At 36.9% G+C, this 15,214-nt stretch overlaps 1 protein-coding gene across 4 annotated transcripts in view; it reads left to right on the top strand.

Moving 5' to 3' along the window:
- The window catches only part of WNK3 (WNK lysine deficient protein kinase 3), a 190,520-nt gene that overhangs the window by 18,350 nt on the left and 156,956 nt on the right, over positions 1 to 15,214 (top strand). For 3 of the 4 annotated variants that reach the window (XM_070783788.1, XM_070783789.1, XM_070783787.1), the window contains exon 2: positions 3,169 to 3,823. The exons of the other annotated variant lie outside the window; for it this stretch is intronic. In XM_070783788.1, the coding sequence (XP_070639889.1) occupies positions 3,287 to 3,823 (537 nt within the window). In that variant the 5' untranslated portion in view covers positions 3,169 to 3,286. The remainder of the gene's footprint in view (positions 1 to 3,168; positions 3,824 to 15,214) is intronic. 4 annotated transcript variants of the gene reach the window in all.

Raw genomic sequence — 15,214 nt, 5'->3', positions numbered from 1 at the left:
CTTTGCTTTTGAGGTTTCTGAATAAGTTACCTTTAGTTAGGTGAAGTGGATAGAGTTAGTCTTAAGAATGTCCAATCTAAAATGTTAACATTTGGGGATGTGAGTGAAGGGTATACTAGATTCTTTGTATATTCTTGCACGTCTTTTTCCAAGTCTAAAAATAAGTTAAAAATATCTCTACCTAAATGAGGCATTGTTAGTTACCTTTTCCCACTTGCAGGTAATACTAGTCTTACTGACTTTCAAAATCTATTAATTTCGCAGTGTAACCTCATGTAGCACATCATGAGCTATTAGTTTCTTAGCTCTGTCCTAGCTGTGTCATCTGATAGGCAAATTTCTAGGAGTTAGCATAGACTCTTCCTGTTCCTTCACAGTCATATTCATTCAGATAGTAAATCTTGTATTTAGTACTTCGTTAATATATCTTACCTCTTGACACTATTTTCACTCAAACCTCAGCAACTCTTCCTTGGATTATTACAGTAGCTCTCTAACTGATCTTGTTTTACATTGTATATTGTAGAAATCCTTGGTGACTATCTGCTCTTTGTCCTCATCTTCCTGCTTCTAGTATTGCTGTGCTTTGTCGTTCAGTCATGTCCGACTCTTTGTGACCCCATGGAGTGTAGCCTGCCAGGCTCCTTTGTCCATGGGGATTCTCTAGGCAAGAATACTGGAGTGGATTGCCATGCCCTCTTCCAGGGGATCTTCCCAACCCAGGGATTGAACCCAGGTCTCCTGCATTGCAGATGGATTCTTTACTGTCTGAGCCACCAGGTCTAGTATTGCTAGTGAATTGTTTATATACTTGTTCTGCTATTTCATGACTTTGCTTGTCATCTTCTCTCTGCTTGGATGAGCTAATTTTCTTTCTTTGAGACTCAGTTCAGGCATCTTTTCCAGGAAGCGTACTTAACCTGGACTCCCAAGAGTCCAACTTCATTCTTGTGTATGTAGACATCCAGTTGTCCTAGCACCATTTGTTGAACAGAGAGTTTTTTCCCCATTGAATTGTCTTGGCACCCTTGTTGGAAATCAGTCGACCACAAATATATGTGTTTATTTCTGGACTCTGTATTTTTATTCCACCTATCTATCCATCTATCCTTATGCTGGTACCACACTGTCTTAATACTGTAGCTTTATAGTAGGTTTTAACATTGGAAAGGTTGAGTCCACTAGCTCTGTTCTTTTTCAGGTTTGCTTGAACTTAGCTATTCTGGGACCCTTGAAGTTTTATATGAATTTTAGGATCAGCTTGTTAAAGAAACCAACTGGAATTTTGATAGGAATTGTGTTGAATGTATAGAACAGTTTAGGATATGTCACCCAATTTTGTTTGTTTTAGTTTAGAGTTGTTTTTCTTCAGTTTTTCAAATTTGTTATTGTATATTTTTGGTTTAACATGACAAATTCTGCCTTCTAGGTTATATAATATCATAACAGATATACATGCTTAACTTTGTGATGTATGTTTGTGGTGAGAAGGAAAGAATTTTCTATTGGTTTGACCAATCATTTGAAAAACCTTTTAAACAGTTTTCCCTTATATGTTCCACATATTTCCACATGTTCTTTGTGGAAAATGTTAGAAAATACAGAAAAGCAGAAAGAAAAAAAGTCCATAATTCCACCTTTCAGAATTAACATCATGTGTGTGTAACGAAAGTTTGTTGTATATATTTCTTTTTTCATTTAACCATATGACATATGGGAAATGTCTTTTCGTCTCACTACTACAGTGTTTTTAAAATGCTGTACCCTATCTCATTTTGAAATACTTAATTAAACCCCTATTATGCTTATATTTAGTTATAGTTTTGCCAAATTATAAGTGCTGTAATGAATGTCTTTACAGTTAAATCTTTGCACAGATTCTTGACTATTTTCTATGACAAGTTCCTATGAATGGAATTGCTGGTTCAAGAGGATACATATTTTAAGTCTTTCTTGCCATTTTTAAATAGTATGTGTTATTATTTGATAGTAGTTAAAATCTTCCTATTGAAATATGAAGGCAAGCTCAATAGACAAGTATAATATTTTCATTATTCAAAACTACTGTTGAATGTTCATGGTAGCATTATTCACAATAGTTAAAAGGTGGAAACAATCCACTGACTAGAAGAATGGATAAACAAAATGTGTTATATACATATAATGGACTATTATTATTCAGCCTTAAAAAAGAATGAAATTCTTTTTTATGAAATAGATGCCATAATATATATATATATATATATATATCAATGAAACTTGAGAATATTATGCCAAGTGAAATATGCCAGACACAAAAGGACAAATGTTGTATGAGTCCTTACATGAAGTACCTAGAATAAACAAATTCACAAGGACCTAAAATAGAATAGAGACTACCAGGGTCCGGGGTGATGAGGAATTATTGTTTTAATAGGTTTCAGTTTGGAAGGATGGAAAAGTTCTGGAAATGGATAGTAGTGATGACTGCACAGCATTGTCAGAGTATTTAATGCCACTGAATTGTACACTTAACAATGATTAAATTTTGCCACAATAAAAAAAATCTATGGATTAGTTCCAGAATTTTAGAAAAAACCACCTACTGAGAAATTATGTGCTATTTTTGCTTATTGTGTGTATTATGTGTGTGCATGTTTAGCCATGTCCGACTCTTTGTGACCCCATGACTGTAGCCTGCCAGGCTACTCTGTCCATGGAATTCTCCAGGCAAGAATGCTGGAGTGTTGCCGTTTCCCTTCTCCAGGAGGTCTTCCCGACCCAGGGATTGAACCATGGTCTCCTGCATTGCAGGCAAATTTCTTTGCCATCTGAGCCACCAGAGAAGCCTATTTTGTGTATTACCTTGTAGCTAAGCAAATTCAAGGTTTGGATACTTGCTTTAAATATGATAGATTCATAGAAGGGGCTGAGAACTTGGTTTATAAACAATGTTCATACAGTATGAAGACTTGTTGAGCTGTATGCCAAGTAGTCTGCTAGGCACAGAAGACTGCAATGGTAAACAAGATAAGACATAGTCCCTGGAGGCTGCTGGTTGCTAAGACTGGACAGAAAAAGAACAAACTTCTTATTAAGAAAAAAGGGATTAAACAGTCAGGTGACTTTTCTCCTTAATGATTTCCTTTGTGGGGTGATTTTAATATATCCTTTTCCCCCCCCCTTCAGGTTGCTATGGAAACATATGACCATATAAAAGGAAGTCCATCCTGATAATTCTGATACCTGAGATGCAACTGAACTGAAGAGTGGGACAGGAAAAAGTTTAGTGCCAACCTTAATTACAATGGCTACTGATTCAGGGGAGCCAGCTAGCACAGAAGATTCTGAGAAACCTGATGGAGTTTCATTAGAAAACAGAGTTCCTCAGGTTGCAGCAACTTTGACAGTGGAAGCTAGACTAAAGGAGAAAAGCAATACCTTCTCTGCTTCTGGAGAAACTATAGAAAAGAAAAGATTCTTTCGAAAGAGTGTTGAGATGACAGAAGATGACAAAGTTGCTGAATCTTCCTCCAAAGATGAGAGAATAAAGACTGCAACAAATATTCCAAGAGTAGAAAAGCTTCCTACAAATGTGCTAAGAGGAGGACAAGAAGTTAAATATGAGCAGTGTTCAAAGGGAACATCAGAATCCTCAAAAGATTATTTCAAGGAGAAAAATGAAAAGGAGATGGAAGAAGAAGCAGAAATGAAGGCTGTAGCTACTTCTCCTAGTGGCAGGTTCCTGAAATTTGACATAGAACTGGGAAGAGGAGCATTTAAAACAGTATATAAAGGACTCGACACTGAAACATGGGTAGAGGTTGCTTGGTGTGAGCTGCAGGTGGGTATATAATCTTCTTGGTTTTAATAAATTCCAGTTTCAGCTGGCCTGGACTTCTGAGTGATCCAGGATTAAAATGTATCATGGATTAAAATAAAATGAAGGACTTGTCCCCACATCCCTGAAGTTATGCTCCTTTCTTAAATCCTTTTAGGAGCTCATGCCAAACTTTTTTTTCCCTACTGTTTGCCTCTCTGTTTTAAAGGTGGGAAAGTCTGTTCTGGCTTTCTTTGGGGAAATGATTCTAATTTATTAACCTTAGGAAATTCTCAAAACTCTTAATGTCTCATTTTGAAAGTTTTTAGTAAATGTATGCCTTATGAGTTGATATGTTAGGGATATATTCAGTATGATATTTTCCATTTCTCTGTCAATAGACTTTTGGGGGTTCATGTGCTGTTTTTCAGAACAGGAAATGCTTTCCTTGCTTCTTTGAAGGCTTCTAGTAGTATAAATTCCTCTCCATGCCTTTGAGTTTGCCTCAGAGAGGATCTTTGGATGAAATAATCGCCAGAATCTACTGGGATTAGTCAACTGGAATGTTGTTTAGGAAGGAGAAGTGAAAGCATCAGAAGAATAGTTGAATTATCTAGATATTTGGTTCCATAGTAAATGTCTATATAGTACTTTTAACTAATGTAGGAGTAAATAGAGACAGAACATCATAGAAAAGGTTATAATAGGAATAGTTTCAGACAGATGTAGATCAAACATAAGGAAAACCTTTGTGACCTCAGTCAGCTCATGGGAAATGATCAATGTTCACAAGAGACGCTTAAAATTAAGATTAAATAAATCTGGTTGCTAAATATAGGTTTTTGTTGTTCATATTCCAGTGGTTGCTGCGTGTGGTGTATAGGTATGTTACATGATTTCACCCATTCTGAATTTGCTGTAGTTTGCCGTTTAAATAGGTTGAAATTTAATCTTGGTCCTTTCATTTCTAGGAATCTTTTTGTTTCCAAAATTTACTGTGTTTAAGAGTCACTGTTTGCTTTGTATGCAGATTTAGGAGCCTACATCAGAGATTCAGATTCTGTAAGTCTGGGGTGGGATGCAAGACTACAGTTTTAACAAGATTTGAAGTGCTTTGAATATAGGAAGTCCCTTGATGACTGTTTGGAGTCAAGCCATTAGAGTAGTTCTTGAAAGATGTGTGCATGTGCTATGTGGGCTTTACTTGATTTTCTTCTCACCCCTTTTTACCCTTTAAGAATTTTATTATAAAGTCTGTGTCATAGTAGGAATATTAGATCCTTCAAGTAAACAAACATTAAGATCACCTGAAATTATAATTCTTTGAGGATGCTTTAACCATTTTAACATATATCTTTATGGACTCTTTCTTTTGAATAAATGTATATATGATTGTATGCACCCCCATGGAACCATACTATAAGGTTTGGACAAAACTTTGTTTTTAAACTTAATCATGAACATCTTTTCATTACTGGTAGTTGTACATTTACATCATTATCTTTGATAGATGCCTTTATAAGATATTTAATCAGTCCTCTATTGTTGGACTTCTAGACTTTCTCCAGTATTTTACTATTATAAACATGGTTGTGATAAACATTTTTGCATATATGTGTGTGTGTGTGTATAAAGTTATGTAAATTTTAATTTAATCTCTGCATTGTGATTTCAGTAACACTCATCTTTTTTGGGGGTAGAGACCTACAAAATGTAAAATACTTATTGTCTGGTCCTTTGTTGTTGTTATTGTTGTTTGCTTTTTTCTTCCAATTTTATTGGGATATAATTGACATACAACATTGTGTAAGTTTAAAGTATACAGCATAATGATTTAACTAAGATACATCATGAAATGAGTATAGCAGTAAGTTTAGTGAACATCATCTCAGATACAAAATTAAATAGAAAAATTTTTTTCCTTGTGATGAGAACTCCTAGGACTTACTCCCGTAACCATTTCTATAGATAACATAGAGTAGTGTTAATTATCTTTATCATGTTGTACATTATGTTTCTAGTACTTATTTATCTTATAAATGGAAGTTTGTATCTTTTGACTGGAGTAACACTCATCTTTTAGTGTTATTCTGTTTGTAAATGGGGGAGATAATTTCCATTCACTTGGTAGTAGGACACATAGTAAAGATGTGTCAAATATTTTGCAAGTTGTATACTCTAGCTATGCTAAAGAATGTTTCTGTAAAACTTGAAAATATTTCAGTAATAAGAACTGCATATGGGAATACCTTTTATTATTCACATGTGGAAAGACTGAAAGATCCTATGAGGTCTTACTACTCCAAGTGTACTCTCTGGACCAGAAGCATGGACATCACCTGGTAACTTAGAGCTGCAGGTCCCCAGGACTCACCCCAGACCTACTGAATCAGAATCTACCTCTTAGTAACATCTGCAGGTGATTTTTATGCACAGTAGAGCTTGAAAAGCCCTGAAATAAGGGATCAATTCCAAGAGCCAGCTGAATCACAGGAGGAATTCCCTTAATACACCAACATTAGCTTTATATAATATTATATCATATATACTGATTCATGGGAGAAGGAAATGGCAACCCACTCCAGTGTTCTTGCTTGGAGAATCCCAGGGACAGGGGAGCCTGGTGGGCTGCTGTCTGTGGGGTCACACAGAGTTGGACACGACTAAAGCGACTTAACAGCAGCAGCAGCAGCAGCAGCAGCAGCATACTGATTCATGGCATCCACTGCAGACTTTCGGCTCAGGAACTTACTTTTATTATTTATTTATGTTTTAAATGCAGTTTTATTATTATTACTTTTTGTTCGTGCTGTGCAGCTTGAGGGATCTTAGTTCCCTAACCAGGGACCAAACCTGTGGCCCCTGCTGTGGAAGCGTGGAGTCCTAACCACTGGACCACCAGGGAATTTCCCCCAGGAACTTAGTTTTAAAAGTTCTCTGGGTAATTGGATATATAGCCAGATTTGGGGATCTGTCATGGAGAGCAAATGTAAATTTTAATTTACAAAGATAAAGTATGTTTTTTGGGGAGCTGCACTGGGCCTTCATTGCTTAGTGCAGGCTTTCTCTAGTTGCAGCGAGCAGGGGCTACTGTTCGTTATGGTGTGTGGGCTTCTCATTGTGGTGGCTTCTCTTGTTGCCATGTTCTAGGCAACATCTTTTGCCATGTTTTAGGCATGCAGGCTTCAGTAGTTGTGGCACACAGGCTCAGTAGTTGCAGCTTGTAGGTACCAGAGCTTGGGCCCAGTATTTGTGGCGTAGGGACTTAGTTGCTCCACAGCATGTGGAATCTTCCTGCACCAGGGATCGAATCTGTGCTCTCTGCATTGGCAGGCGAGTTCTTATCCACTTTACTACCAGGGAAGTCCTAAAGTGTAAAGTACATTTTAATTTACACAAAGAACAACAATTGAAGTTTTCTTTTCTGAATTGGGCTTCCCAGGTGGCACTAATGGTAAAGAATCCACTTGCCAATGCAGGAGACTTGGGTTCCATCCCTGGGTGGGGAAGATCCCCTGGAGAAGGAAATGGCAACTCACTCCAGTATTCTTGCCTGGAAAATTCTGTGGACAAAGGAGCCTGGCGGGCTGTAGTCCACGGGGTTGCAAAGAATTGAACATGACTGAGCGACTGAGCACATTCTGAAAGGAATGTCGAAATTAGTGGACCTAGTTGATATTATTTTTAGACATCATGTTATTTTTTGCGTATTTGAAATTAGGAAAAACTAACTTATTTAGAGGGCATCCCTGGTGGGTCAGTGGTAAAGAATCCACCTGCCAATGCAGGAGACGTGGATTCAATCCCTGGGTCAGGAAGATCCCAGGAGAAGGAAATGGCAACCCACTCCAGTATTCTTTCCTGGGAAATCCTATGGACAGAGGAGCCTGGTGGGCTATGGTTCATGGGGTTGAAAAAGTGCCAGACATGACTTAATGACTGAAAACAGCAACAATAAAGTTATTTGGAATCCCAGGAAGATAATAAGGACATCATCTTTTAATTACTTTCCTGTAAGTACTATGTAATTTGTAATGTACAATTTCTCATATTTTTTTCAGTAAAATCTTACTCTTTATTATGTAATTAAGCAATTTTGTTGAAAAATATCCCAGTGAACAGTTTAAATTATTCTATATTCTTTCCTTGGAGAAGGAAATGGCAGCCCACTCTAGTATTCTTGCCTGGAGAATCCCAGGGACAGAGGAGCCTGTTGGGTGCCGTCTATGGGGTCACACAGAGTCGGACACGACTGATGTGACTTAGCATAGGTGTGTATGTATAATATATAAAATTTGAGTGTCTATACTTTTGTTTTATTAACTTGATATGTATTTTCTATTTATTAACATCATTAAAATATGTAAGCTATATTTTTATTGCATACATACCACCTCTTAATCTTCTCCCCTGAAATATGAATTATTTTCCTTTTTAAAATTTTACTTTTTCATGTTTGATTTGAAATTCATAGCTCAGAAAAGACTTTTATACCTTTTTCTCTTGATGGTATTTCCCCCTATGGTAGATACTTGAGCCTTGTCCAGCAATTCTTAAAAACCTCATACCCATTTATTTAGAATACATTGACTTTAGGGCAGTGCAAGAATCAGGATATATAGATTGTACTGCTGATGTTTGACTTTGAGGATGTTAAAAACAGACAAACCCTTTGATGATGTGTGTCAGATTTAGGATTTGGCCATAAATACCTGCATTTCAACAGTTTGTCGTATTTTATGGTTTCTGTAATTTGATTTATTTTTTTCTCTTCCATAATTTGATTTTTTAATGCATTAGTGGAAAGACTTTGATCTATTGTTCTTTGTAAACAATTTGTAGATTACTTGGTAATTACTTGATAAATTGGTAATTTACTGTGAGTGAGGGCTGTCAGTCATACGTTTTATTTAGAAGACTTTAGTTCATGATGCAGAGAAGGCAATGGCACCCCACTCCAGTACTCTTGCCTGGAAAATCACATGGACGGAGGAGCCTGGTGGGCTGCAGTCCATGGGGTCACTGAGGGTCGGACACAACTGAGCAACTTCACTTTCACTTTTCACTTTCATGCACTGGAGAAGGAAATGGCAACCCACTCCAGTGTTCTTGCCTGGAGAATCCCAAGGACGGGGGAGGCTGGTGGGCTGCCGTCTATGGGATCACACAGAGTCGGACACAACTGAAGTGACTTAGCAGCAGTTCATGATATTGAAAGACCTGGTCAGATGTTACTGAAAGCCCTGTTTAGTAAGTTTTAGGAGGAGTCGGTCACACGGGTTTGTAATAGTTTTCTCCACTGTCAGCTTGAAAAATCAGTAGCACTTTGCTTTTACACATGGGAACACAACCAGCTTCTGCTTTACTTTCACTAGTATGCCATTTGTTTTCTTGATGGAACTGAGTTTTCATATAATGGGGCTATTTTCCAATCAGAGGAATCACATAGATATATGAATTTTGTTATTTGACTGTTTCTAAATATATTTGCTTATAATAAGCTTCACTGTGGGATCAATTCTGTGATTACGTGCTTTTCAAGGTAATTAAACAGGCCATCGTTAAGTAGATCTAACAACTAGACCTCTAACAAGTCAGCTATAGTCTCTGAACTGAACTTTTAAAAATGCTACTGAAAAGAAAGATTAGAAAAAAGGCATAGTTGACTATAGCAGGTTGACATGTTGAGTGAGCATTCTAATACACTTTGATTATAGTAGTGAATATATTCCAAGCAATGCAGTAGAAGTAACAGTTTAAAGATCTATACTTCCATGCTTGAAGTATCTATCAAAATTTTGGAGAAACTTGTTTCTGTTTTATTTTCATTTATCAAAAACACTTTGGGGAGAAGTATATTTTTACACAGCCCTACATTTAATTGTGAAATTAGAAAATAGTGTGAAAATACCTGAATTTCCAATAGAGGAAAAGATAATTTTAAAATATATGCTAGAATTTGTTTCTGAATAAATATTGTTGTCCAAAGTATTCATACTGGGATACTTTTGCTCTTAAAATATTTTTGTTATGACCCTTTTGGAAGTGTTTCTAGATTCTGTTAGAGCTATCAAGAAGATGCTTCATTACATATATGCATACCCTGAATAGTGTTATTTGATTTTAATTTCCCACTGTTTTCTTTGGGCTCAGCCCTCAAAGTGGAATACTGTCATAGGCAAAGAATAATTACATCAAATGGAGGAAGAATACAAATTACTTAAATATAGTTAATGCTCTGATTTCCCTGGCAGTACAGTAGTTAAGACTTGGCCTTCTAGTGCCAGGGGTACAGATTCAATCCTTGGTCAGGGAGCTAAGATCCCACATGCTTCATGGCCAAAAAACCAAAACATGAAACAGAAGCAGTATTGTAACAAATTTAATAAAGACTTGAAAAAAAAGCTATAAACCAAAGGCAGATGTTTTCATGAAATGACAGAGGTTGTGAGAGTAGCAGGAGACAGACTTGGTCTGAGAAATATAATTAATTTTCCCAGTTCAATTAGTTAGTTTTGAGGTAACTATCTGCTTGTTAGATAACAAATTGATACATATAGTTGTACACTCCAAAGATGTCCATGTCCTAATCCCTAGAACCTATAAATATATTGGTGGTGGTGGTTTAGTTACTAAGTTGTTTCTGACTCTTTTGTGACCCCATGGAATGTAACTTGCCAGGCTCCTCTGTCCATGGGATTTCCCAAGCAAATTTCCTGATGCTGATAGACCTTGGTATGTGTTACCAAGGGAAGCAAAGGAATCTCATTTTTCAGAAGTATTAAAAACATGATAGATTCTTATCTCCCCAACAATAGCATTTAATGGATTCTAGTCTAAGAAGAGAACTGTTCTAGAGAGTCTTGGGATTATTCAAAAGCAGTAGAAGGCATTCTCTAACTTTGAAGAACTTTGAATAAGAGGAGAGAATATGCAACTGTAATATTTTCCAAAAATACTGAACTAAAGTAAAGCTGGCAAACTAAGTTGGAGAGTAGACAGTTATGGCAATGAAGTAGCCATATAAAAAGAGACACAGAATGATGGAGAGGAGAGGCCTTTCAGTGTTGTGGAAGGTAGGGAGAAGATCTAAATCTACATAAGAGCACTAAATGCCATAAAAATAATCTGATGTATTCCATTTCCTCCTCTATAGAAACAAGAATTTTACGTTTTCCACATTGTAAGTTTACTTGTACTGGAGTGGATTGCCATTTCCTTCTCCAGGGAATCTTCCTGACCCAGGGATCGAATCTGTCTCCTGCATTGGCAGGCAGATTCTTTACCACTGAGCTACCTGGCTGCTGCTGCTGCTGCTAAGTCACTTCAGTCGTGTCCGACTCTGTGTGAACCCATAGACGGCAGCCCACCAGGCTCCCCTGTTCCTGGGATTCTCAGGGCAAGAACACTGGAATGGGTTGTCATTTCCTTCTCCAATGCATGGAAGTGAAAAGTGAAACTGCAGTCGCTCAGTTGTGTCCAACTCTTGAGCTACCTGGGAATCCCTATAAATGTTACCTAATGGATTTTGCAGGTACAATTAAATTTAAGATCTTCTGATAGGTAGATTATCCTGGAATATCTGGGTGGACCCAGTATAATCACAAGGGTGCTTTTGAGAAGAAGGATGCTCATTAGTCAGAAGGAGATCTGACACTGGAAGCTGAGGTTGGAGTGATGGGAATGTGGGCAATCTCTAAAAGTTGGAAGAGGCAAGCAGTTTCTTCCTAGAGCATACAGAAGAAACACAGCCTTGACAACACCTTGATTTTAATTGAGTGAGACTCATTTGGACTTTTGATCTCCACAACTGGAAGATAATAAATTTGTGTTGTTTTAAGCCACTAAATTTGTACTAATTTGTTATAGCAGCAACAGGAAATGAATACAGAGAAAACAGCTGTCATTCATTCATTGTTCATTCATTCATTCAACAAGTAAATGCTCAGTACCTACAATGTATCAGAGTTATGCTAAGTGCTAGGGACATAATGGGGAGAAAAAGCAGATTCAGGCTCCATTTTCATAAAAGCTTATATAGTTGAGGGAATTTATAATCAGTAAGAAGAAGGCTTGGAGATTGAAATTAGTGAAAAGATGAAAGAGCTGTTAAATATAGATTTGTTTGAAAGAAGTGATAGGGTTGGAAATAGCAAGAAACAGGGATCCTATTTACCAATTAGTTTTTCCTTTACTAATTAGTTTTCTTTTTTATTTTGAGATAATTTGCTATTAACAGAATAGTTACAAAGATAGTATAGAAATTCCTGTATGTCCTTCACTCAGTTTCTTCTTATGCTAATATTTCAACCAGAGAACAGTTACCAAAACTGTAGGAAATTATTATTAGTTCAATACTGTTAACTAAAATATAAAACTTGTTTGAATTTCTCCAGTTTTCCTTCTGGTGTTCTTTTTTTCCAGATCAGGATTCCACATGGCATGTAGTTGTTACGTCCCTTTATTTTATTTTTTTTTTAATTTTATTTTATTTTTAAACTTTACATAATTGTATTAGTTTTGCCAAACATCAAAATGAATCCACCACAGGTATACATGTGTTCCCCATCCTGAACCCTCCTCCCTCCTCCCTCCCCATACCATCCCTCTGGGTCGTCCCAGTGCACTAGCCCCAAGCATCCAGTATCGTGCATCGAACCTGGACTGGCAACTCGTTTCTTACATGATATTTTACATGTTACAATGTCATTCTCCCAAATCTTCCCACCCTCTCCCTCTCCCACAGAGTCCATAAGACTGTTCTATACATCAGTGTCTCTTTTGCTGTCTCGTACACCGGGTTATTGTTACCATCTTTCTAAATTCCATATATATGCGTTAGAATACTGTATTTATGTTTTTCCTTCTGGCTTACTTCACTCTGTATAATAGGCTCCAGTTTCATCCACCTCATTAGAACTGATTCAAATGTATTCTTTTTAATGGCTGAGTAATACTCCATTGTGTATATGTACCACAGTTTTCTTATCCATTCATCTGCTGATGGACATCTAGGTTGCTTCCATGTCTTGGCTATTATAAACAGTGCTGCGATGAACATTGGGGTACACGTGTCTCTTTCCCTTCTGGTTTCCTCAGTGTGTATGCCCAGCAGTGGGGTTGCTGGATCATAAGGCAGTTCTATTTCCAGTTTTTTAAGGAATCTCCACACTGTTCTCCATAGTGGCTGTACTAGTTTGCATTCCCACCAACAGTGTAAGAGGGTTCCCTTTTCTCCACACCCTCTCCAGCATTTATTATTTGTAGACTTTTGGATCGCAGCCATTCTGACTGGTGTGAAATGGTACCTCATAGTGGTTTTGATTTGCATTTCTCTGATAATGAGTGATGTTGAGCATCTTTTCATGTGTTTGTTAGCCATCTGTATGTCTTCTTTGGAGAAATGTCTATTTAGTTCTTTGGCCCATTTTTTGATTGGGTCGTTTATTTTTCTGGAGTTGAGCTGTAGGAGTTGCTTGTATATTTTTGAGATTAGTTGTTTGTCGGTTGCTTCATTTGCTATTATTTTCTCCCATTCTGAAGGCTGTCTTTTCACCTTGCTAATAGTTTCCTTTGATGGGCAGAAGCTTTTAAGGTTAATTAGGTCCCATTTGTTTATTTTTGCTTTTATTTCCAATATTCTGGGAGGTGGGTCATAGAGGATCCTGCTGTGATGTATGTTGGAGAGTGTTTTGCCTATGTTCTCCTCTAGGAGTTTTATAGTTTCTGGTCTTACGTTTAGATCTTTAATCCATTTTGAGTTTATTTTTGTGTATGGTGTTAGAAAGTGGTCCAGTTTCATTCTTTTACAAGTGGTTGACCAGTTTTCCCAGCACCACTTGTTAAAGAGATTGTCTTTAATCCATTGTATATTCTTGCCTCCTTTGTCGAAGATAAGGTGTCCATATGTGCGTGGATTTATCTCTGGGCTTTCTATTTTATTCCATTGATCAATATTTCTGTCTTTGTGCCAGTACCATACTGTCTTGATAACTGTGGCTTTGTAGTAGAGCCTGAAGTCAGGTAGGTTGATTCCTCCAGTTCCATTCTTCTTTCTCAAGATCGCTTTGGCTATTCGAGGTTTTTTGTATTTCCATACAAATTGTGAAATTATTTGTTCTAGCTCTGTGAAGAATACTGTTGGTAGCTTGATAGGGATTGCGTTGAATCTATAAATTGCTTTGGGTAGTATACTCATTTTCACTATATTGATTCTTCCAATCCATGAACATGGTATATTTCTCCATCTATTAGTGTCCTCTTTGATTTCTTTCACCAGTGTTTTATAGTTTTCTATATATAGGTCTTTAGTTTCTTTAGGTAGATATATTCCTAAGTATTTTATTCTTTCTGTTGCAATGGTGAATGGAATTGTTTCCTTAATTTCTCTTTCTGTTTTCTCATTATTAGTGTATAGGAATGCAAGGGATTTCTGTGTGTTGATTTTATATCCTGCAACTTTACTGTAGTCATTGATTATTTCTAGTAATTTTCTGGTGGACTCTTTAGGGTTTTCTATGTAGAGGATCATGTCATCTGCAAATAGTGAGAGTTTTACTTCTTCTTTTCCAATTTGGATTCCTTTTATTTCTTTTTCTGCTCTGATTGCTGTGGCCAAAACTTCCAAAACTATGTTGAATAGTAATGGTGAAAGTGGGCACCCTTGTCTTGTTCCTGACTTTAGAGGAAATGCTTTCAATTTTTCACCATTGAGGATAATGTTTGCAGTGGGTTTGTCATATATAGCTTTTATTATGTTGAGGTATGTTCCTTCTATTCCTGCTTTCTGGAGTGTTTTTATCATAAATGGATGTTGAATTTTGTCAAAGGCTTTCTCTGCATCTATTGAGATAATCATATGGTTTTTATTTTTCAATTTGTTAATGTGGTGTATTACATTGATTGATTTGCGGATATTGAAGAATCCTTGCATCCCTGGGATAAAGCCCACTTGATCATGGTGTATGATCTTTTTAATGTGTTGTTGGATTCTGATTGCTAGAATTTTGTTAAGGATTTTTGCATCTATGTTCATCAGTGATATTGGCCTGTAGTTTTCTTTTTTTGTGGGATCTTTGTCAGGTTTTGGTATTAGGGTGATGGTGGCCTCATAGAATGAGTTTGGAAGTTTACCTTCCTCTGCAATTTTCTGGAAGAGTTTGAGCAGGATAGGTGTTAGCTCTTCTCTAAATTTTTGGTAGAATTCAGCTGTGAAGCCGTCTGGACCGGGGCTTTTGTTTGCTGGAAGATTTTTGATTACAGTTTCAATTTCCATGCTTGTGATGGGTCTGTTAAGATTTTCTATTTCTTCCTGGTCCAGTACCAAACCAGCTCTCCAACAAATACTAAAGGATATTCTCTAGACAGGAAACACAAAAACGGTGTATAAACTCGAACCCAAAACAATAAAGTAAA

This window comes from Bos indicus, chromosome X, assembly GCF_029378745.1.
Source record: "Bos indicus isolate NIAB-ARS_2022 breed Sahiwal x Tharparkar chromosome X, NIAB-ARS_B.indTharparkar_mat_pri_1.0, whole genome shotgun sequence".
Classification (NCBI taxonomy): Eukaryota; Metazoa; Chordata; class Mammalia; order Artiodactyla; family Bovidae; genus Bos; species Bos indicus.
This window is presented reverse-complemented; position numbering and strand designations above follow the sequence as displayed.